The sequence below is a fragment of the Mastacembelus armatus genome, chromosome 17 (genome assembly GCF_900324485.2).
Source record: "Mastacembelus armatus chromosome 17, fMasArm1.2, whole genome shotgun sequence".
Lineage (NCBI taxonomy): Eukaryota > Metazoa > Chordata > Actinopteri > Synbranchiformes > Mastacembelidae > Mastacembelus > Mastacembelus armatus.
Genome location: NC_046649.1, coordinates 19,856,834 through 19,881,401, shown reverse-complemented (window position 1 = coordinate 19,881,401; position 24,568 = coordinate 19,856,834). Strand labels below are relative to the sequence as shown.

Here is a 24,568-nt window from a genome sequence, read left to right as displayed (position 1 = left end):
AACACCTACATGTGTACTGTGAGCAGAAAGGCTTCTCCAAAATTGTCCACATACACAAGACGAGAGAACAAGTGACAACCAAAAACATCACCCACCGGCTCCCTGGTTACCAAAGAGTTGGCATAGCAACTAGTGAAGCAGGGTTAGCTGGGCTTCGTGAGAAATACTGAATCAACAAGGTTAGAATCAGTTTTTGATCACTGACAGTGTGATGGATCTGTTATGTAAAAATCTGGTTAATTTATTGTCATAGAAACGTGCTAGACAGAGTTTTGGTGATGCCTGACAGACAAACAGCCTCATGTCTGCTGAAAAGATATGATCAGTTTGGGCTGAAAGCCTTTCTGCAGTGATTTCATAAGCAATAAAATAATAAAGGTTTTACCATAATTGAAAGGAGAAAATAATACCTTTGGCACACAGTGCCATGAGCTGGCAAAAAATGCCTGATTTCGACTGCAAAGGGGCCGTTGTTTTTCATCATAAGTTAAGTGTAGGTGTAAGTTGTAAATGTGCCTACACAGCACAGACATCACACATTTTTGAAGTGTAAATCTACCACAGCAGTGTGATCACTGCAGCACATTTTAGAGAAATCATTTCTGTCTTTCTTCTGAGGAATGGATAATGTACATGATTTTCTATAGTTCTTGGTTATATATCGGATATACAGCCAGTCTGATCAATATTTAGGACAAATCGATTGATTATCTTCTCATTTATCTATCTCATCAAATCAGGTTCCATGATTTACCTCTTGGTACATGCAGCACCAATTCACTGCATGTCTGTTTATTCTGAACTAAAAAATTCGGACTTCAGTGCATCATAATGAAAACACAGCAGGTTAATGTATTCATGCTCCACTGACCAAACATTTTCAGCTGTTTAGCTAAAAACATTTGGTGAGCAGTTACCTAACATGTTTTGGTTTTGAATCAACCTAGAAAAAGTTTCTGGTCTGATGAAGAACGTTGTGTAATTAGAAATCCCTCAGAGAGAACCTGCTTTGGCCTTTATGAAAAAATTGGACTGGAAAATCTGCTGAGGATTCATCATGTCGTGGCAACGTTTGGGCACAGTTGTGTCACCGCAGGACGCTGCACAGAAAACAGAGGAGCACTTTTTTGCACAATAGTTATTAGTGCAGACCAATCAAATAGGCTGTTTTCCTTTATTTTAAATGCAGCACATCTGTAGCCAAGTGCTTTAATAACCTCATGACGAAGGGAACAGTCTGGAGCAGATTTGCCACAACAAATTAACTCAGTAGGAAACTGAGGTTTGTGTCAGGAGGAGCAGAATCACCATGTGACAACATATGCAGGAGGAGAAAATCTGTTTAGAGACAGTTGGTTTGATCAGGGGAGAGCTGCTGCCTATAGTGATATAATGAGCACTAGTACAATAAGAGAGCTGCCTGCAGACAGGTGCCGTAAGGACAGTTTGGTTGTAGTGTCTCTACATTCTCCAGTCCATCCATGTGTCAAATGTCAGACTTTGCTTGTATCAAGGGATTGATACGAAAGTCACATTGACCCCTGAAACATTACAAAAACATTATTTTTGTATCTTTTTTCTAAACTCTCATAACACATAATAGATAATAAGACTGAGGTTCACATTCTCACACTCTCAGTGACTGGATGCACTGATGTTTACAGCGGTAGAAAAATGGAATGTGATATTAACAGACCAGTGTTAGGTCTATTTTTTATACTCTCAAATACAGAAAGCACAGAAATTTGGGTTGCATTTGTAACATGTAGCTCCTCACACAGATCAGCTGAGAAAAATCTTCAGGAATCAAAAGGATAAAAAGGAATTACAACAAGAAGTGGCTATTAAAGCAAAATCAAAAGAAACTGCTTCTCATTCCAGCTGCTGTTTCTAGTGCGACATTTCTCCCCAGAGAGCCCTCCAGTCTTGTCCATCTTCAGGACATGATTATTGCAGCAGCATGAGGATCAAGCTGAAGTGCTGCTGACGAATCCAACCTCACCCTCCTGACATCACAGGCCTCAACAGCAAAACAAATCTCTCCACACCGTCATACCTCAGCCCTTCGCTTTCCCAAGATGAGATTCACCCTGACATGTTGCTGACGCTAAGAAATTCATAGCTGCTGTCTCTCTGGAATCTGAATATTTGAAGCTACATCCTCACAGAATCTAACCCAGTTCTCTAATCAGGAGGCTCTGGCATGCAGGAAAAAAAAGAAATCTGCCGAGGGGAAGTGTTATTCATGACCCACTTCCACTGAGCAAGGGTCTGAACATGCTATGTTTTTCAGTTTTTCACACTATCACTTCCTTCTTGCATTGTGTCATTTAATGGAGTCATATCATCATTAGCTTCATCACGGCGTTGCCACTATACTGTAGTTCTATATTTATAAACAACTAATTTGCAACAACAAATATATAATTGAGCCTTGATTATGTTTTAATTGATAATTAACATATCTGGCAAGTCAGAAATATGCTGATAATTAATGCATCAGTAAAAACTTAACCAAAGGGCTGTTGCTGTCTAAACCCAACTACAGATGGGGTCAGGGTGTGAACTTTATTGTGACAGTCATGCCGCTATCCACTTACCTCATGTCAACTCAGTTCACAAACGTAGAATTTAATTCATCCATTCAAAAAAATTAAATAAGTACATCAGTCAAAATGCTGAAGTATTCCTCTAAATGCAGATGTGATTGTTTTTATTTTTTTCAGGTCCCAGCGAGCTAGACCTCAGTCTCCTGGGTGAAACCAGCAGTCTGGCAGATGTTGCTTGCAAGTACGATGAGGTAAGATTACGGTTCATTATTATGTTATGTTGAATGAGGAAAGTTGACTGTGGAGGTCCACTATGGAATTTGGCAGCACATTTAAAAATGTGAAACTCAGTGTTAATTTGCTCAGTTATTCTTTAAGCTTTCACCTGCTGAAGCCTCTGGGATGCAGCCAAATCTTTACTAAGGAAATATGGAAAGTTTTCTGGTCTGCTGGACTGTGCTGATCCCACAACTTAAATCAAAAAGCTTCTAGTGCAAATAAGAAAATCCTTTTTACCCACTGCAACTAAGACGACAAATGACCAAAATCCCACTTTTTCCCTCGACATGACTCAGATCTGATCTTTTCACGGATGTGTCAACAAACCAAACTGAATGTTATTTTTAAACCAGGTCATTTCAGTTAAATCAGTGCATGTATGGCAATTTTTATGAATGTGACCCGTCCACACAAAAAGATCATCTCTAAAAGATCAAGGACTGACATGTGACTGTAGCACACTCGACATATTGTAATGTAAAAGAGAAAAACATGACTAACAAACATGATGCACAGCCAAGTCAGAGGTGTACACTTAGTTATCGTCCAGAAACACAACATGCTGACTAGAAATATGTTACAGGAAAAGCCAGTAGGATCTATGTAGTATAGATCTCAACACTGTCCTTTCATCTCAGTACTGTTATCAGTAACTTAATAACAATCTTATTGTCCTTTCTCACTGGTGTTTTTATCCCATTATATATGACTCCATTATTCTGAGTCATCATCACTAACAAGAGAAACTTTCTTTCCTGCACATCCTCTGCTCTCACTCTCTCCTCCAACTTTTTCATTTTCAAACCAGAAACGACACTCTGCAAATTACCTTTTCAAAAATGGCGAACTCCTTTCAGAGGCTGGTTGATTCAGTGGGGTACATGTCTAGAGATGGAGAAGGTTGTTGTGTAATACTTGGCGAGTGTGCAGACAAGCATCATTCCTCCACATAATCCTGGCACTGCAGTGAAGCATAACCCTGACCCCTGTCTCATTCTCTATCCTCGCAGTGTCTGGAAACAAATTGCTCGGCTCTCCGCCTCCTCTGCTTTTCATTTCTTCCACAAAATTCTTCTAATGCATGATTTTTTTTTTTTTTTTCCTTGGGAGCCTGCTGCCTAAAGGTCTTTATTGTTTGAGTTTTCCCAAACAGCCATGGTTTTCAGGGTGTATACACTCTCAGCTGCACAGCTCCTCATGTTGATTGCATATAGAGGCTGTTCATGACAGCTGAGTTTGTTTACTGGTGGCTGCTCAGCAGCAGTAAAAAACTTACTTCTTTTACTCTTGTACATTTCTCCTTCTGTGGAGTTTATTTAAAGCAGGGGGAGCCAACCCTGGTGCTGCAGAGCCACTGCTTCTTTTCCAACCATCCCTGCCCTTCCAGCTGCCGACTGGCTGAACACACCTCACCCAGGTTATCAGCACTGGGTAGGGCAGGGATGGTTATAAAACAACCTGGATCTTTCACGTCCTAAAATACTTTAGATACTTTGTCAGATATTGTTTTCAAGAATGAACTATCAGCCTCAACTGCTGAGCCAACATGGATGAGAGGTCCAACAAATATTTCTATAACAGAAATCATAGAAATCACAGTGTATCACAAATTTGAGATTTGAGAACATTGATTATTGGTGTAAAGTTGGTCTATACCTAGTAGCAGAATGTAAAATCCCTTTGCTGAAGAACAGATAATGATGTTTGTAAGAGCTGATATTGTTGACTTTAAACCAGCTGCATTCACAGACAGCCAGATGCTTTGTCACCTGCCAGCCGACGTCCTGCCGAGCGTCTCCTGGGCCAACTAATTCATAATAAAAGACTCTTAAGTCATGCCAAATGAAGGCTGATCAGTGTACCTGTTCATCATTATTCAAACACATTCAGTGCCAGGGTAAAGACTAGTGTATGATGATATTCTTTGCAGAGGAAACCAGTGTGAAGTAAACTGAGGATAAGGACTCTGCAGATGACTCACTGAAGGCAGTAACATCCCTGTGCAGCCCTTCCTGTGGCGAACTTTTCTGTAAAGTGGAAAGAAGGAGGCAGAAGGCCAGAGCAGCTATTTTGGGTCTCTGGTGTCAACACATGGACATTTTCCTCCAGTTATTTCTTACTTTCCACCACCTCTCATTTAATAATCTAATAACTAGATAAATCTTTAAGATACTGTAGGTAAACATCAGCTAAACCTCAGGTTTTGGTGTGAACCTTTCGGCATCAAAAAGCAAACAATTATAGAACTTCTAATCTCAGCATTTTGCACCAGAGGGTCAAATTCATCAGAAAACAGAAAGAAATGTCTTTTTCTACCTTTTTTTTTTTTTTTATTGAGACTAACCCTTTGGATGTGAAAACAGCAGGTATAATAAACCTAGAGTCATAACAACTGATTTCCACAGACATGACAAAGAAATCAAAATGTCCACAGAAACTACCGCTGCAACATAATCCACCTTTCTGCTGCTGATATGCTCAGTTCTCTGCACAGCCTGATTCACTAGGTTTTGCTAGTAGTCAATAGATAGCTTGACAAACTGGATATTGCTGTTGCCCACAGTTCAGCAGTTTTGTGAGTGGTCTCATATTTAGTGGCACACTGATGACATTTGCCTCATTGGATTCCATTTATTCTCTTTTTATTGTCAACTGAATAAGCGTAAAAGGTGGTGGCTTGATGTGCTCATTACCTAAATATATCACCAACAAAGGCAGAGAAGGAAAAAAAACAGATGTTCACTGATTTAAATAACAGTCAATGCCACAACAACAGCATATCACTGAGACAGTGATCACAAGAAGCCAAGCAGTAAAAACTACCTACGTCCTGCCACAAGTCGACAAGTGCCAAACTTTCATCAGCAGCAGACTGAACAGTAAACATGCTGGATGTCATGCTGCTTCTTCAGCCCACCAGAGTGGCCCTGGACTCATTTTGACAGACATGATAGTTCAATATCAGGCTCCTGGGGTTTTGAAAATAATGAGTTAGAAGCTGCAGCCGTAGCTTATTTGATCACACAGGTGACTCACAGGGAAGTGTGCTCAGAAACACGTCGAGCTGCTGCCAGCTACACCACCATCCTGCTCCAATACATTTTTAGCCACATGAGAGAGTTGGGGTTCTAGACGTGATGATACTGGTCCAACATTTCAGTCATTTCAATCCAGTGAAAATTAGCCTTCTCATATTTTTGTCATGACGGGTCATGATTTCAGGAACCCCTGGTTGGAACCTATTCAACATGAAAACTTATTATCCAGTCAGACTGTAACTTTTTAGAGATTACACCTGAAAGTCCAAAGAGCAAATTAATGGTTCCCCCAGGAAGAACTGTTTTCTTATTTACAACTCCATAATCTTATTTCAACATGATTTTAACTTATATAAGAGAAAATATCCCAAACTCAGTGGTTTTAAAGGGTAAAGCAGTTTATTTCACACAGACTTGTCAAATAGCAGAGATTTAGCTATAGATTCTGTTTCTACAGAGGAGATACAGCAGCTGGTGTGATCCTCTGGTTGTATTAGGACATTGCAGAAGAGAGCACCACATTTATATATTAGATTTGAATCAGACTAGAATTTTAAAATGTGAAACAAAATGATTTATGACTAAATACCAGTAAAGCTAATGACATTAGATAAATAGCAAATATTAGCATGCTAACACAATATGGAAAGTCATTACACCTACTACACATCAGCACTGTAATTAATAGCATGGTGACATTAGCATTTAGCAACATGCTGCAGCCTCAATAAGCCGTTTTGTTTATTCATAGGATTCGACTAAAATATTGGTTATTATACCCAATGTTGTCAAATGAATTAGAATTACACATGATAGAAGAGACTGACAAACAAATGTCTGAGGGTAAACTGGGACAACATGGTCGTTCCTTTAGCACCACACTCAAAAAAAAAAAATCTTACTGATATCTGCAACAGAGAAACATTAAATGTTATGGGATGTGTGTTTTGTAGAAGTGTGTGTTTATGATTGTATATATGGGATACATCATCTAACACGATACAGTGGCAACTTTCCTGGAATTAAGAAAAACTGTTATTTTACAGTGTTTGTGTGTGTTTATATTCTTGTAACTGTCTGGTCTTCATCACGTGCAGGCAATGCATGTTGTGAATGTGTTTCTCTTCCTGAGTCATCAGGCCAGTTGGTGTACCCACATGCCAAGCTGGCTCGCCGTTGGCACCCAGCACTCCCCCACACTGACGGCATTTTTTTGTTGTTTTTTTTTTTTTTATTTTTAACACTACCAGAGCTCTGCTTGATTCTACCCTGCTTCCCTACTGTATATACCTGCAGCTCCACAATGCAAACAGCCACATATGGAAATCACAGCCATTCACTCAGTACCAGAGCACAGTGAAGTCCAGAGCGCTGTTCTTCAGTTGTCCGTCTGCAGTTGAGGTTGAGCTGAATCACAGCACCTCTCTCCAAACAGCAAACTGCACTGTAATTTACATAAACATTTTACTTTTTTTTTTAAAATTCTTGTCATTTTCTGGCAGCAGCTACTGGTACAGATGTCTTTTTCTTGTTTTCGCAGCTAATATATTATTAGGGTTTGTACATGTTGTGACTCAGTGAAATAGAAAAACAATTTGGTTTATAAATGACATGGACTGAGAATGAGAGTATGAGTATGAGAATAAAAACATCAATATGAATTTTATCCACACTAAACTAGCAGGCAGTTATCTCACGCTGCATTTATATGCACATTTCTCACTGATGTGAAGTCAGTTGCTCAGGTCTCACACATTCAATTGCTTTTTAGTGAGAAATGAAAATAAACACAGAAGTGATGGAGGCACATAGTGTATTGTTTGGACACCTCTCTGCCAGCTCCCTGCCTAAACCCTGACAGTAGAGACAATGCCAGCTTCATGTTGCTAGTCAGAGTTTTGGAAAATATGTTGTACAACTTCAACAGTTTCTAGTGCCAACAAATACCATAATGTTGTAAGTTGTTTTGGACACTTAATTTGCACATCCTGGATGCAGAAACTACTCTTGACATTCTCTCTCTACTCCCACAACTTGGTGCTTGCATGAGTGATCGGTTTCTGTGTGCCATTTAAAAGATCCATTAACATTTTCATTTTGGATCTGTTCTGCCTTGTCTGCTCTGTTATTAAAACAGAAAAGAGACATCACTTCACTACAGAGTCCATGAGGCAAATATCTGATGAATTATTTAATTGTCCCAATCAAATTACAAATCATTCATACAAAGTATTAAATCAATGTGTTAGAATGCAAAATAACTACTTTTGCACCTACAGTAAATACATGTTTATATTATACTTTGGAAATAATAATAAGTAGTCAATGATACAGAATGTCATCCAGCTCAAACTACCTCACCAACACGTTTTCAGTGCCAGAGGAGCCCTTTTCAGCTCATTGTTTTGGTTTTACAGCCACCAGCAGCTCTAAGGTGTTAATTGGTCTCATTATTGAAAAAAGTCCTGCTTATATTAAATTATGTCTGGCTTAGGAAAGCTAGAAGGCTGTCATCTCTGTCATGGCTATGAATATTACCTGACCCGTACACACATATGTCACAGAGCAGCAGCGATCACAGTGTAATTATTAATTTTGTACTTTTTTTAGCCTTTTTAATATCAGCCATGCAGGATTTCAGGTATCTGCCTGGTCCTGCTGTGATCAGACCATTATATCCTAAAAATTACTCATTTTTTTAATGCTACCACTCAAATCTTTAGTAGTCATTTCATGCCGAATGATGGAAATGACCAAAGCTGAGGAAGGTAACCATGGAAACCAGCAGAGGGGAGAAATAATTTTTGAAAGTGGTCTCAAATATCTGAAATAGTTGACGTGCACTTGAATGAACTGAATCAGATTTCTGGAAAAGGAGAGTCTCTCAGCCAGATTTCCTGCACCAGTTTGTCTGTGACATGTTTGTAACTCATGTAATCATGATTCAGCAAACGAGGCTGCTGAGAGTTTAAGGTGCCCCCGTGGCTCCGTCCATGTGTTTGCTCCAGAAAGACTGGGAGTTTACTCAGTGTTATTCTCTCCATCTCAAATACTCTTTCATCTTCTTGTCTTTTCTTTTTCCCCTCTGTCTTGGCTCTCATGCCTTCCCAAACACTGGAGTGTCTCATCTTCTTTGTGCTCGCGTTCATTTTCCTTCACCTTGTTTTCACAGTGTTATACCTCTGGTCTTAATGCAACAGGATGCAGTTTAAATGATAGGTTGAGGAATTAATGGCATATTATCTGGATGTCCACATACTTTTGACCATGTAGTTCTATCTCAAACATCCTTTCAGTGGGTGACGGCCAAGAGCAAAGGCATGGAGATCAAAAACATATTGAAAAAGGAAACATGACATAAGTGAAAGCTGAGAACATACAAAAAAAACATTGTTCTTTAACCTAATGGATGAATCTTAATCTTTGTTTTTCTGGTTGTCCAGGTTGAAGAGGAGGAAGAGACTGGGTATGCTGAAGGAGCCACAGAAAGTGAGTGGATGAAATGATTGTCTGCATAAACAGCCAAAGCACAACTTTCTTCTACAACACAACCCCACATCTTATCGCCAGAGCTTTAATTAGCAGATACATATTTATCTCCCTCAGCCTTCTTTCATAAACTGGCACCAGCTCCATTCAGCAATTCATCACACACACACACACACACACACACACACACACACACACACACACACACAGTCCCATCTCAGTAAATGCCACAAGTGTCATGTAACTGTTATTCACGAGATGCCTGAATGAACCTCTCCCTGCAGCCCCGTGTGTGTTTTCATCAGCGTCACTCTGCATCAACAGTATTGATTGTGTAATGAATGAGGAGGAGGGCTCATCTGTTGATTCACTGTCGCCAGCTAGACCTGATGTTTATCTCATCAGCTAACTAACAGTGGCCTGCAGCAGGCGAAGACAGAGAAGAGGGGGTGGAGGAGAAGGAGGACACTGGTCTGATTAGAGCAAACCCTGCATTTAGCCGCCATGTTGTCCAGGATAGGCCACATTTACAACCAGGAACACATTATTTAGACAGAAAGTAGACTAGTTCCTTCTCTAGTCTACGTCTTGTATAAGTTGCATCAGTAAATAGCCTCTGCTCCTTTGACAGTAGGTTTAAAACTGAACCACCGTCCATCCAAAATGTCTATGGAGATTAGCACAAAGTACATGCTCTATTTTAATAAGTAATTACAACACAGCTTCTGTTTCTTATAAACAAACTGCTGCTGGTGATGGAAAAACATCACATTCTTATAAAGAGTCCAGAGGATCAAAGATAAACAGAAACTAAATGAATCTTCAATAATGGATTTGTTTGACCATGAATCCAGGAATTTTAGCAAGTTGGATCCAACACAGAGCCGACCAGCGCCAAAATGTGACTAAACCAGTAACTGTGTGTGTGTGAATGTGTATTATACCCTGTGTGTGCTGATCTGCATGTTTCTTCCCTCTGACAGATTACAGTACAGAACAGAGGAAACCAAAGGTCATCTTCATGATGGGTATGTACAGGGAGTGGAGTCTGCCTCATTAAAACTACCTGAAACACACACACACACACACTCACACACAGGATAATAAGGAGCAGCTGCTGACTGTTCGGCTGGTTGTTAGTTACATTTGCCTCATTCATATTCATATTCACATTCACACACACACACACACACACACACACACACAAGCACAGTGTCGCAGAAAGAGACAGAATCGTACCAATCAGTTGATCAGCTGCTCTGACATTTTTCTGCCATGTTTAAAAGATTGTTGCTCTGATGAAAAAGCTGCGATCAGCAGCGTCACTGCAGGAAACGACAGATGTCTGTTCTCAGAGGGTCTTGTTGATTTCAGACAGAGACAGAGGGAAAGTTAATGAAGTTATTTAGAAAGAAAAACTGCTCCTGCAGAGTTTCATGGCGTGTTTAAACACTGTTCACCAGTAGAAAAACAAGACGTGGCTTTAGAAGAGAACAGCAGAATCACTGTGTGAAAAGCTGTAGATTGTGTTTTAGTTGAGACTAGAGTGGAAGTGTCAAACCAAAAGCTTATGTTTCGTAGATTTTTGCTATTGATAATAGTGATAATAGTGATAATAGTGAGAGTGATCATTTCCTTTCAAGCTGTCACTGTGGAAAAATACTAAACATACAGTCATTTAAAGACTATTTCATTAGCATGCGTTCCCTTCATACAGATTTACTGTACGTGCTGTACGTGGCAAAGCCCCACTGATCTGAGCTAACACCAGTTTGACTGACTATATGAGAAGCAGACATGAAGACACAGAGAGCAGGTTTTTCTCACTGGATAATTGGAGGAAAATGTCAACTGCATATATAACAAATGTCACATGGACTGAGATTTGTCTCCTGAGATTTTATACAATATAATGAAAGATTAACTATTCAGGCTCATGTTATATGATTTTTTTTTTCCTGTTTAGACCAAATGGTGAATATACCGTCAGTGTTTTAAAAGAGAGGGGGATCGTCTGTGCTACCTTTGGACCTCTCTCAGCTGATAGAAGCCGTTTTGACCTGTTTTGACTTTTGACTGTCACTGTGAGCTGTGCGGTTATCTCCGTGCTTGTACGCGCTGTAGCTGTTGGCTCAACCCATCACCCTTTTCCTCAGATCCCTCTCAAATCTTTCAACACCCACACACCTGCCTGCCAGATGCTGCAGGCACAGTTCATGGACTAGTAACATGAGCACGAACATCAAAAAAGACACTTTGAACTAAGAGGCAAAATGTGTGTGAGCCTGAGTTTTCAATTTCAATATCGTCAAATCTTTTTATTCTATTACTCTTTTCATTTATTTAAGTGTTAAATCTGTGTTTAGTCGCATTAAATGGCCTTTTCTGCTTCGTTTTCACGTGTACAGATTTAAGTGCATAACATAACGTGTTGCTATTTAACAGAAAGTGTGTCTGGTTTTGACTGGTAATGTAGGTTTACATCACACAGATCAGTTCGATTATTGCAGATTATTTTAACAAAATGTGTAAATGAATGGACAGTTGCAGAGTAAATGCAGAAGTGATTTACATTTATCGCACAGAAGGATCAAATTTATGTTATATCACCTCGGAGTAATGGAAAAACTGAATTATCTTGTCTGCTGTTTACTGAGCAGCTCTAAATATGTCAATCACATCTTATATGCAGAATTCATTCACCTTATTGACACTGTTAACACATACAGAATCTCTAGAGAAGAAATCACAAACTTCAGTATTTTTTCACTGTGGAAAAGCAGAGTCCAAAAAACTCTCTCACACATGGACTCAAAATGTGGGATCTTTTCTGTCACAAAGTTGCATATAACAGAAAAGTGAAGGCCATGCTAAATGTATTTTAAACAATATCTGACTGAAAGACGCAAAGTTGTTATCTAAATAAAAATCTTTTGCTTCTACATTGTAGAAGTCGTCCTCTTGGCGACCCCGTCTCCTCCTGTCGCTGCAGCTCTGACTGCTGCTTCAGGGGAGACCAGGTTATCTGTCAGCCTCCAGTCTCTTATCTGCTGCTCACTTAATACGCGCCTACCTACCCACTGAAATGTTGATGAGAACGAGGATTGGGGGACTTCAAGGAACGAAGAGTTATTTTGAGTAAAAAAAGAAAACCTGCAGCATTTTAAATCTTCTAGGAGAGCTGCTGTGATGCTGTCAGAGTGCAGGAAAACCTGACACTAAAAATTGTCTTTAATCTGCTCCTGAATCTATTTTGCCATCAATAAAATACCTTTTAGAAGCATTTTAGTTCATGATATTGTTTAATTTGATCCTGTCTTTGGGGTTGAAGTTAAACCTCAATCAAACCCACCGTTTGTGACAGCTGACAAAACCTCAAACTCCGACTCTGCTATCGGCTCTGAACACTTGCTACATGTCTAACCACAGTGGATGTGATGCTCTGAAACCATAACGCGCAGTAATGCTACTCATTAACAGTAAATGATTTGAGGACGAAAAGAGGAAATTGTGCCAGTGATTAAAATAAGTTTAATCGTGATTTAATGACTCACCTGTTTAACTGATAAACATATTCCTTCTTAAGCTGCTTTGATTAAAAGTTGGGGGAGAAGAGTCTTTGTTTGCCTCATTTATTGTGGGTTTACACGTTCACTACGTCCCTGCATGTAAAAACTGGTGGAAAATTTGAAGCCACAGCTGTGGGGGGATAAGGACCTGAGGCTAATGCTAATGTGAATGTGTAGTTTTTTTTTCCTCTTCTGTCTTTACAGAAAATTATCATTTTTACCCATGTACTCGCACTTAAATGTCAGTGCTTAAAAAGACTGCTGGTGTCAGAAGTAATGGCCATTGTTTTACACTTTGGTACAAAATGAATATTTGGGGTTTTCAACTGAAGCTAAAAAAATAAAGAAGATGACACTTCAGGCTCTGGGAACTTTTCTTAAACAGTGACACTTTCTAATCTAGAACAGCACATATGCAGTTTCCAATGCTAACGTGGTCGATTTAGCCTACCACTTAGAATTAGTCGGACTTTCATGTGCTTTTATTAAAACAACCTGTACCACCACATACAGCAGTTAGAATGCAAACTCTTGGCCTTACTGTCTGCCACTAGATAAGCCAAGCATGTTAACATCAGAGCAGGAACATTTTTGCATTTTGCTTGTCGTTTATGAGTTTCTCCTGTCTGTGAAATGGCAGCATCTGCCCACATCTGAAACTGAAGTAGATAAATGAGGGATCCCAATTAGTGGAGGCGAGCAGCTGGTCTCCACTGCATCTAGACTTTTTCCATAAAAGTATTCCCTGCAAAAGATTCATAAAATAGAATAATGTCACTGGGCTGGATCCATAAATGAAATTACCAGAAAGATTTTCTCCTTCTGTATGGTCCAATGTGCTTTTTGCCCCGTTCTGTAGCTCTCTCTCCATCTCTCTCCAGTCTACTCCATCTGTCACTCTGTAATCGAGGTCAGTGCTGTGATGGAGCTGAGCACACATGCTGGGATGGTTTGGCTTTCTCACATCTAGACCTCCACCTACCCGAGTGCAAACAAGTGCAAACAAATGCTCAGCAAATTTTCCTGATTTGCAAAGATGCAGCTCTTACTGTTCACTTTTGATTCAGGCTTCTTTCTGGAAACAAACCCAAAATATTACATTGCTTTGTAAAGATTTTGGATCATTGTATGGAAAATGCATTTTATTTAGCCAATATACTGTGTGTTATTTTTTGTTTGCAGTGTTACTCGTCATCTTCAATGAAATACTGAAGCGTGCTCTAGTATTTATCTATTGGAAATAAAAATAAATGTCTGAGTTGCAAAAGAAAAGAGAAAAGAGTACAGAGGAGTTTTAGCAGCAAGACACTTCATCCTCTCTAAAGCCGACCCTCAAGGTCAGGTTAAATACATAGAAATTTCAGATGGTGTCAGTGCAAGAACAGCAGCTTTGAATTGAACTGGACTAACTAGAAGAGTCACTAACAAGCTTCTCGGGGCTTCTGGTTCGGGTCCAGTGGGTCATTATTTCACTCCCTGGCAGACGTGTCAGGCAGCAGGGGAATCTTAATGTGAGGAGGGTTAGGGATGGAGCATTTCGAGGCTGGTGAAATAATTTAAATTCGTGAAAATGGTGAATTTCTTGTTGACTTTTCCCGACTTCCTCATTGTCCCTGGGTGAACCCAGCCCAGCTCTAGTGTTCGGAGTAAATGGTGATGAGGATGTTAGCTTTTCTGGATGCTGATGAATATGAAACACATCCTGAGTTTGACGACTAGGCTCAAGGCTGGTTAGGATAAATTACTGCTTTGTGGCCATGTAATGCCTGCAATAAAACCTGCACACCCCAGAGCACAGCAGTCAAGCTTTTTGTTCAGATGTATTGCTCCCTGTGTGTTTGCACTTTTATCTGTGTGAGGAACAGTTTGTGTGCTGGACCCAGAAAGTGAGACCATCTAGGTCTAAAGCCAGTTTGAAGATTAGGACTTAGACTTTGAGTTAAGGTCAAGATTCGCTTTGGTTATGGTGCTTTTTAGGGCTGTGACTAAGTCATTTTTTAAATTATTTTCTTCACTGTGTAAAGTGACATTGTCAAGTTTCTTGTCTGTCACATTATGAAAGTCAAGTACCATCACATAAGACAAAGAAAAGCAACAAACACTTGAACACTTGAAGCTTGAACTAGAAATTGTTTTTATCACTTATCAAAACACTCGCAGACTGTTGTCATTGATTAATGCAAATCAGCTCATAGCTCCAATCCTACTACATTTATTTTTACACTTTTACTTCAAAGCCACATGGTGCATCCAAAAGCATCCAGGAAAAGTTGAATTCTGTTGTGTTGAGGTTTGCAAGTTTTGTCTGGAAAAGTAGACACAGATTATTTAATTAGTATTAACTGTGTTCTGTCCATATTTATTACAGGCTGTTGTATTGAAGACAGTTAATATACAAATAATCAATAAAAAGACGACATTGTCATTATACGCAGTTTCCATCTTCACGGTACAACACATTATTGTCAAGGCTAAGACTGAATCTCACAGGTCAAAGTAAAAACATGTGGGGGGAGGGGAGACAGACACAGTAAAGCAGGTGCATTCACTTAGAAGAGAAAAAACAATAATCATCTGTGATAACCTGGCTCTGAGCCCCGAGCAATGAATGAGACCTGCAAATGTGCACGTACATGTGTGTACACACACACACACACAATCAATTTTTTCTTCTGTATCACTTTTTATCGCTCAAGTTCCTCCTCATCTGTCCTGTTTCAGTGATTGCTTTTCTTTGTGATGATACAGACTGATCCTTGTTTTTATTTGTGTGTGTGTGTGTGTGTGTGTGTGTGTGTGTGTGTGTGTGCCCCCAGGTGGGCCTGGCTCAGGGAAGGCTCTTCAGTGTGAGCGGATGGAGGAAAGGTTTGGCCTGCGTCTCATCACCCTGCCTGACCTGCTGTGTAATGAGCTGCAGTCTCACACCGACAGAGGGCGCCACCTGCGGGACGTCCTGGAGAGAGGAGAGCAGCTGCCCGAGGTCAGTGTGCTACTCTGGTTGTACTGCAGATGTTTATGCCAGATCTCATCTAATTATTCATTTATTTTGCAGTGAATAGTAGAACACTGGAACACTTTACTTTTCAATAAAGAAACCAGAAGAAATCCTTAATGAGAGATTGTTCCATTAACGCAGCTTTAAACTAAGCTAATAGACTGACAATCTTAATATATATCAGCTAAACCTTTTGGTCATCGATCCAGAATGATGATGGTTCTGGACCCAATGGACAATTCTGGTGACAAAAAAAAAACAGTCTTCATTAGAAATTAAGGATCAAATTCTCATAATGTAACTGGTTATGACCCAGATCAACAAACCACCTAATTAAAACACAACATAACTGAGCATACACTCACTTTCTCCTCATATGGGTTATCGGTGCACACATATGTCAGCAGGTTTTTAATTCATTTTCAAAATGATTACCTCAAACTGATGCTCTCCAGTCTGCCACATGTTGGGAACTAGGATTTTACCCTAAACACTGTGACAAGCAGTAAACAGCCACAGTCTCTATTACGGCACAGCCTAAAGACACTTTCTAATTCTGCATGAGTTACCAAGACTTTGACTGGGATGACAGAGCACCGTTTTCAGAGTTGTAAGTCAAGGCAGTAACTGCAAAACACCACCCCAGCTGAGCGGAAAATCAAAGAATAAAGAAAGTGTCGCAGAGCCACCACCCACACTTTGTGACTGACAGGTGATCGCTGGGAAGAGCAGCGCAAAAACATGCCAACACTCAGCGGTTAACTCTGCCAAGAAAGTAATCACTTAAAAACATGGTCTCAGATTTTTATTTCATGAAGACAGTGAAAATGCAGACAGGTTCTTTCACACTGTCACAAAGATGAAACATTCCTGACGTACTATATAACATGTTTTCCTGCCAAGGATCTAATGAAACAGAAAGAAGAGGAAGGCCAGAGCTTAGATAGTGAAGAGTGCTCAAAATGTCTTTGACAGCAACTGCACATCTACAGACACTGAACCAAACAGAGCCAGCATGTCTGTCTAAAACAACAACTCACCGACACACATTTTCTAACCAGATGTAAACATGCACATCAGGACAGGAAGCACTTTTGGCCAGTAGCCACAAATTAAACTACAGTCCCCAAGACACAAGTGGTTTTCAGTTTATAGACGATACACAGCAAAAACTGAAGCTCTTTAAAATTCCCTGTAGCTACGCACGTCAAAACACTCAACACTGAAAACACCCATTACTGTTTGAAGTGAATATGTGAGGAGCTGACTTTGATTATACACAGACGACTGAGTGACTCATTAACTGTTAAAATTCCTGCAGCCCTGCAAGAAGCCCTCCTTCATGGAGGAGATCGAACCGTCTCAGAGCGGTTGATTCCACTGTATGGTCATTTAGTTCATGCTGCTATTGAACTGAACTGTGTTATATACAGAGCTGTTTCTGGCCTCATGACGAGTGCCACTCAGGGTTTTAGCTACAGTAAACATACAAGACAAGACATATGAATAATAAAATATAACACAACAGTCCTGTAATAAGTACTCTGATCTGACGACCACGGTCACGTGATTATTCTTTGGTGTGTGTATATTCATGATTAGTCTCATTCCTCAGTGAGTCACTAATACTGACTGACCTCCACACACAAACCCAAGAACTATTGAATGTCAGCGGGTCTTTTCTCCCCATTGAACTGATGATAATAATAAAGCTAGATGTCAACTGTATAGAAGTACATGAAGAATAATTGTTGTTCAGTGGCACAAAATGCAGTGTACAGTATGTCCCGTACAGCAGCAGGAGGTAATGAGACTGTTAATCAACCTCGGTGACTCAGTGAACATGTGTTTACCACAGGTTGAGCTTTCTGACCTTAAACTCACTGTGCGACTTGAAAAAAGTTCACATCCAGGACAGTAAAAGTCACGTCCACCCAGCTGATGTCAACACATTTCTGCTCCACAGCCTCAAAAATCATTCCCGAGCCACAAAAGGGAATGACACAGCAGGATTTCTGGCATATCACTTCTCTCTGCTGTGAAAATATTATAACCGTCACAGATCTGTCAATATTACAGTCCCGTAGTCTGCAGCAGAGGCGAATTAAAGTCATCCGATTTATTGACTGCAAAGCCACTTCAGCTGCTGTTGTGGTTCCTGCTCCTTCTCTGAGCTGAACTCACTGACAGCACTGACCTGCCCATTTTCACCACCGTCTACAGACTCAACTTTAGGTCTTCAATAAAAAACTTGCTGACAGTCCCACTTGAGTATATCAGAATATTTTGTATTAACAGGGTGAGAGTGGACTAAAAGCTGCAGAACATCACAAAATGATGAATGACTTGTCTCATTTTATTCTGTAGCCACTATTGAATTGAACCCATCGACTGGAAAAGTTAGTGCAGAGCAGCAGAGCGACAAAATATAAAGACTGAGAATATCTGTGACAGACGCTTGTAGGTCAGTGGTATTGAGCTGAAATTCAAGATATAGTGATAATAGAGCTGCAAGGTTTGAGCTCATCGTGTGATCGTGCAACTTCGTTATTGGCTTTCACTCCCACTGACAGACACAGAGACGCAGTGCCGGAGGAGCTGATGAACAAAATGGAGCATTGAGCAGCTTAAAAAGGAGAGAGAGTCGGTGGAGACCAAACACAGTGCTAAAAGAAACTTATCAGCTTCACAGCAAGATGACTCTAAATACATGATGCTGCACCTCCAACACTGAACCAGATGAAAACTGGGCAAATGAAACCTAGACAACATACCACTACGTTAAAGTGAGAAAAACTTTTGTGATTGTCTCAAACAATAAACACAGTAGGATCAACTTTCCATTATTCCAGGATAAAGTGGTGTGTTGAACTGTTCTGCAAGACGAATGAAAGACACCCACACACACACTTATTTTAACTTTCTGTCATCTCAGTGGAGAAACCCAGTGGCTTTGAAACAAGGCTCTGCTGTCTAAGCCTCTTACGGCGCATTAAGGTCATCTCCCATGTGCTCACTCACATAGTCGTTGCTTATTTTTATGTTTTCATGTGAGAGATAGTTTTGGAGAAAGAGACAGTGATTTAAAAGCAGGTTGAATAGTCCCATACTGGGATTACTGAAGTACACCTCACCAGGTTTATACTACCACACATTACAAAAGCTACTGTTAATACAAACATCACACCCACACTGGAGTTAAAGGTCTTCTCTGAATGTGAGATAAAAACGGTGTCAGTGAGTAAAACGTTACTGTGCTGTTGCCTTGCAGCACGAGAAAGTGCGATTTAAAAATCTCTGAACTGAAACCTCTCTGCAGACCCCGAGCCTCCATGTGTCCATATCCATACATCTGCATGTACGCAAAGCACAGAGTAAAACAGCAGAAGTGAACTGCAGGGATAAGTTAACTCAGAGCTGCAAATATTGAGCTGAAGCCAAAGAGGGAAAATCCTTAATATTTAATGTGTTAAAGTGTAAAAGTAGTGGAGGGTGTGTTTTCTGCATGATTTGATGCATCTTTGGTAGCTCAAACCTTAGCTCCAGACTGTACAATCAATCACAGAGTTAAGAATAGAGCGGACTTTACCACTTTCCCCTTTCTCTTGTCCTGTGTGATCTTCTTTCAAATGCTGAGATCAACACTAGTCTACTAATTTTGGGAAATTATCGACCTCTGAGATAAAATGTGTCAATTCTTATATATTTTACATATTTTGAGTAGATGAATTAGAAAACAGGTGATAAAGTTGCTGGTTGGCTAAAGTTTTCAAGATATAGCACAATAAAGATTTATAATTATCTATACACAGGCGAGTGTATGTGCCTACAAGGGAAGGGGGTGTAACTTTAACAAAATGGTTGAAGCTACACAGCAATGGGACCAACCCACACATCACTCAGTCAGTTTTTCATGAAAAAAGCATGAAAAACCAATAAATGGATGGAAAGTTAGATTATTGGAATCAATAAAAGGATTACGTGGCACTATCCTCATTGCTATATCACATTTTGCAGAAACGTTATGGAGCATCATCACACACCCTCCTAATTCCGAATTACTTTAATTCAATTTTGACCTGAAGCTGTAAACTGGAGCCAACTAACCCTCAGGACTTCATTTCCTTTACTAGTGGCCCAATTCTGGTCAAACTTAGCTACTTTCATTTCTAAGGCTTTCTCCCTGTAGACCAGTGGAACAGGACCAGTAAACGATTGTCATTCTTATCTTTCACACAGAAAATTGGTATTGATCAGGAACTTATTGGACCATCCAGCAGTTGACCTTTGATGATATTACACCTTCTGACCTTTGAGGATATGAAATCAATATCCACAGTATAGAAAGCTGTTACAGAAAACCTACAGTATCTCTGTGTGTTGAATTATAGCCTAAAGAGTGTGGAGAAAATGTGAACAACAAAAAGCCTTAAGTTTCTAATGAAGCCAGTAATACAGAAGAATAACAAATACTGTCTCTACAACCCTGAAGCCACGACTGTACAATGACTCTCTGCCAGAGGGCAACAACAAACATTATGCTGTGCTACACTGCAATTTACTCCAATATGCTCATAAGAATCTGCAGTGTGGAAGCATCATTACACACAAAACACCACAAGAAAAGTAACTTCAGCAACTGCAGCATCATGAGAGTAAAGTTAATCTAATTAGCAGACTCAACCACTAACACACTGTGGACAGAAATAACTCACACGGACTTCGACTGAGCAGAGAAACACACTTACCCTAGTTTGATGAGGTGAAGCAGAGACCCCAGTATTTTGGAGGAAAGCCTCAGGAGTGTTGCTCCAAGACAACAGGTTGAAGCTTCCTGGTTGAAGCCAACTTTACAAACAGCTCACAAATGAGTCTCCAGCAAAGCAACAGAAACACGACTCATTTATCCTAAACGCCCTCCTGAAGTGACTTGTGAGGACTGCTGGTAGTTTAGCTTGATGGCAGTAAGTGTTCATAGCAAACTACCAAGTTTTCTGACTAGTTAGTTGGGAAACTAGCAGCACAGCAGTGGGACAACTGAGCCAAAAGAGTAGGAGGACCAGCTCAGCTTTATATAGGCCGGTCCGTTGCAGAGGGTGCGTTTGATTTGTGTCCTGGTGAGCAGAATGTGCCACATGAGTGTCATAGCATGGCACTACGCACTTTGGCACTTTATCATTTCCACAGACAGAAACCAGCCAGTGCTCTAAACCTGAAATAACCAGGCAACTTTACCAAATTATGGTGCTGATAGTTCATTAATCATGTAAGTAGAAAAGAAAAAAACACTAATAAATACATAAATAAAAAACAAAGCCCATAATGGATAATAAATAATGTAAGCAGTTAAATGCTTTGCTGACTAGGTATTCCAGTGTGTTGTGCACACACATCAGGCCTCACACAAAAGTTGCATATAAACAGAAGTATATCCATCCATCTATACCTGCTTATTCCTCACCAATCAACCTGACGTACATGTTTTTGGACTGTGGGAGCAAACCAGAGTACCTGGAGAAAACCCACACGAGCTCAGGGAGAACATGCAAACTCCACACAGAAAGGCTGGGTTGCAAACCCACGACCACGACCTTCTTGCTGTGTGGCAACACTGCCAACCACTCATCCACTGTGCCGCCCCAACAGAAATATATTCCAGGCATAAATGATAATTAATGCTTGTGCTGCATGTCTGTGTTGGATCTCCAGGACACACTGCTGGAGCTGCTGCGTGATGCGGTGGAGTCGTCAGTACGGCAGGGAAAAGGTCTTGTCATCGGTGGCTTTCCCAGAGATCTAAGACAGGTGGAGGACTACGAGGCCAAGGTCAGAGCACTGGACTGAGAGGAAAGGGTCACAGACGTGTGGTCAGGAACATGAGCACTAGAACAAAAATACTGCACCAGCAGATACAAGTTTAAGTCATGTTCCCAAAAAACCTAAATGAAGAGAAATAACACAAATCTAATTTGACTCTGAAACATGTTTCATATGCAGCACTGACATCAGTATGGAAAATATATCAAATATCACATAGAGTGAATGCAGGAATTAAAAGAATCAAATTGTATTAGAAAATGGGGATGCATGACAATCCGAAGTGATTTCTGCAGGACGACAATGACTGGCTCAGCAGTGAAAGAAAGAAAAACCTCATTATTTACTGATGCTCATTGTACATGGACACAAACAGGAGAGTGGTCTGCAGCATGAAATAAAAGGCCACTGCTTCTACTGGACTTGTGACTGACTTTTCTTTTGCTGTGCTGTGTGTGTCAGATGGGTGAACCCAGCGCTGTTCTTCTGCTGAGCTGCTCAGCTGACACCATGTCCAGTCACCTGCAGTGCTGTGGCAGGTCCAGCTCCAGCACAGACACGTACGACGCCATGCACAGTCGGGCTGAGAGCATCTGCAACAACAACCAGGCAGTGGCAGCTCACTACGAACGCAAGAGGCTTCTGCACACAGTGAGCTTATTTATTTATTTATTTATTTAGAAAGTTAAACACTAAGTAAAGTAAAAACACACCTGCTAACTGCAGGTAGCTCATTTCAATCTGCTTCATCTCATGTGAAATTCATTTATAGGCCCCTCAACCACATCTCCCAAGCCTTTTTAAAGGAATTACCTTAAAAGGAAAATTTTCCACCACTGAAACATCATCTATAAAACTTGTTCTGATCCCATTTTTAAAGAAAGATGACATTAACAAAACACAGATCCATGTATGTTCACAAACATTTCTACAAGCAACAATCCCCATTTTAACTCATCAGATTAGTTGGCGACACTTCATGTGATGTATTGAAGCATCTGAGGTTGGAATGAATCTTCATTTATTAAGAGTTTTTACTTGGAATTATTCAGGTATTCAGGTCCTCAGTCTGTTGTGAGTTTGCAGATGTTTTGCAGCAGACTGTTTTATCTCTCGTCTCCGTCTGCAGATTGATGCTGAGAGGTCACCAGATGAAGTTTTCGCCCAGATCTGCCTGGCGATGGAGTCCTGTTCCACCTTCTGATTTCTGCCATTTGCTCAACACCACTCACACGGTTCACTCAGCGGTCCAGGAGGTCCACCTGTAAAGACCTCCTCTTTCTCTCCCTTTGCCATTTCACTGCAAGGAGACTCACCCACATACCCTCACACTTACACCAGACATTTGCTCAATGAACTCCAGCGGTATGCATGCCCCATCTGATGTTTTAAACCACCAATCTGTGGAACTTCTTTCTGCTTTTGACACTGACGAAGCGCCTGGTTGTTACATTCTGCTTCGCCTACTTACATTGTCTCTCTCTCTCTCACATCAACCTCAATGTATGCTGCCAACGGCCAGGATGAGGCAGATGACTGTACTGAGAAAATAGCATTCCCTGCTGTGACTGAGAGCGGATTTTTAGTGGAATGTGCAACCCCTCTGCCATTCCCCCGAGCTGAGCAGACAGAGGGTTCCCGCCATGCTAGAAAGTGAAAATGTCAGTGTGCGTCCATGCTCTCACTCACAGCACCCTGCTTTATATTGTAACAAGCATGCAAGAATTACAATCAAGCTTAACTGCATTTTGTGCATTAAACAAAAAGCATATTTAAAGAATATTAAAGAATATTGCATTTCCAAGCTCATCGTACAGGTGCTTGTATGGTACTTAACATTAAATAAAGCCAGTGCATTTGGAGGATTTCTGTGTTTTGGAGTTTTGTGTGTGAGGACAGGAGATGATCACAACTGATTTGACAGCCCCATCTGCTGGTGAGAAGCTCAACAATGCTAAAATTATAGCAAAATTTTAACATCCCATTTAAAAACAGAAAAAAGACTAATCTTGGTGCCCACCTTAAACTTTACTAAACTAAACTTTTTCACAACTTCTTACACCAGTTTCTGAATTGCTTATATTTGATAAAACCACTTTTACATCACAAAAGCAGCATTTGATTTTTTTTTGCAGTCAGAGGAGGCGATAAATTACCTGTTCGATGAAAAATAATTACATTGTTCTGGGAAGGAACATTTCCATTGTACCATATTCTGTTGTTTTCTTTGATACAGAAATATCAGGGATCAGTTACTACAAAAGACCAAACCAGAAAGACTGACTGGCACACGGGATTGAAACCTCATCTGTCAATACTGATTGAATCCAGTATATCTTCTCACACATCAGTCTTAATAATCACTTTACATTTACTGATTTCCCTACACTTTCTTGTGTAACTGTCCAGAATAGGCTATAGGGCTGAAACTGACTGACTGCAACAGAAAATATATGAACAATTTTTATCATCAACAAACCAAATAAAACAGCCAAATATTTGCTGTTTCCAGCTGCTCAAATGTGAGTTTTTTCTACTTCTGTCTGTTCTCTAACTGGACTCTAGCTGGACTTTAGGTTGGACACAATAAATTTGATAACATTTTTGCATTAGCCCTGCAGACTCTGGCTTCTGTGAATGTGAATTCTGCCTGGTTTCTGTCTGTCTTTCTGGTGAAAACAATTTGTTAGTTGCAGCCCTATTTTGTATTATTACATGATCATTCATTTACAATATTTTCAGTTAATTTTCTAAATGAAAACAATAACTCAACACTGAAATATCTACAGTCATAGCAGCTACAATAAGTTTTAGTCACAGTTGATTTGTGGC

At 40.2% G+C, this 24,568-nt stretch overlaps 1 protein-coding gene across 1 annotated transcript in view; it reads left to right on the top strand.

Annotated features, from left to right (window-relative positions):
• Positions 1 to 23,678, top strand: part of ak5 (adenylate kinase 5) — a 52,161-nt gene extending 28,483 nt beyond the window's left edge. Inside the window, exons 8-14 of the mRNA XM_026314620.2 lie at positions 2,727 to 2,800; positions 9,310 to 9,355; positions 10,339 to 10,383; positions 15,741 to 15,904; positions 21,629 to 21,745; positions 22,199 to 22,387; positions 22,866 to 23,678. Of these exons, the coding sequence (XP_026170405.1) occupies positions 2,727 to 2,800; positions 9,310 to 9,355; positions 10,339 to 10,383; positions 15,741 to 15,904; positions 21,629 to 21,745; positions 22,199 to 22,387; positions 22,866 to 22,940 (710 nt within the window). The 3' untranslated portion in view covers positions 22,941 to 23,678. The remainder of the gene's footprint in view (positions 1 to 2,726; positions 2,801 to 9,309; positions 9,356 to 10,338; positions 10,384 to 15,740; positions 15,905 to 21,628; positions 21,746 to 22,198; positions 22,388 to 22,865) is intronic.
• The last annotated feature ends 890 nt before the right edge of the window (positions 23,679 to 24,568 follow it).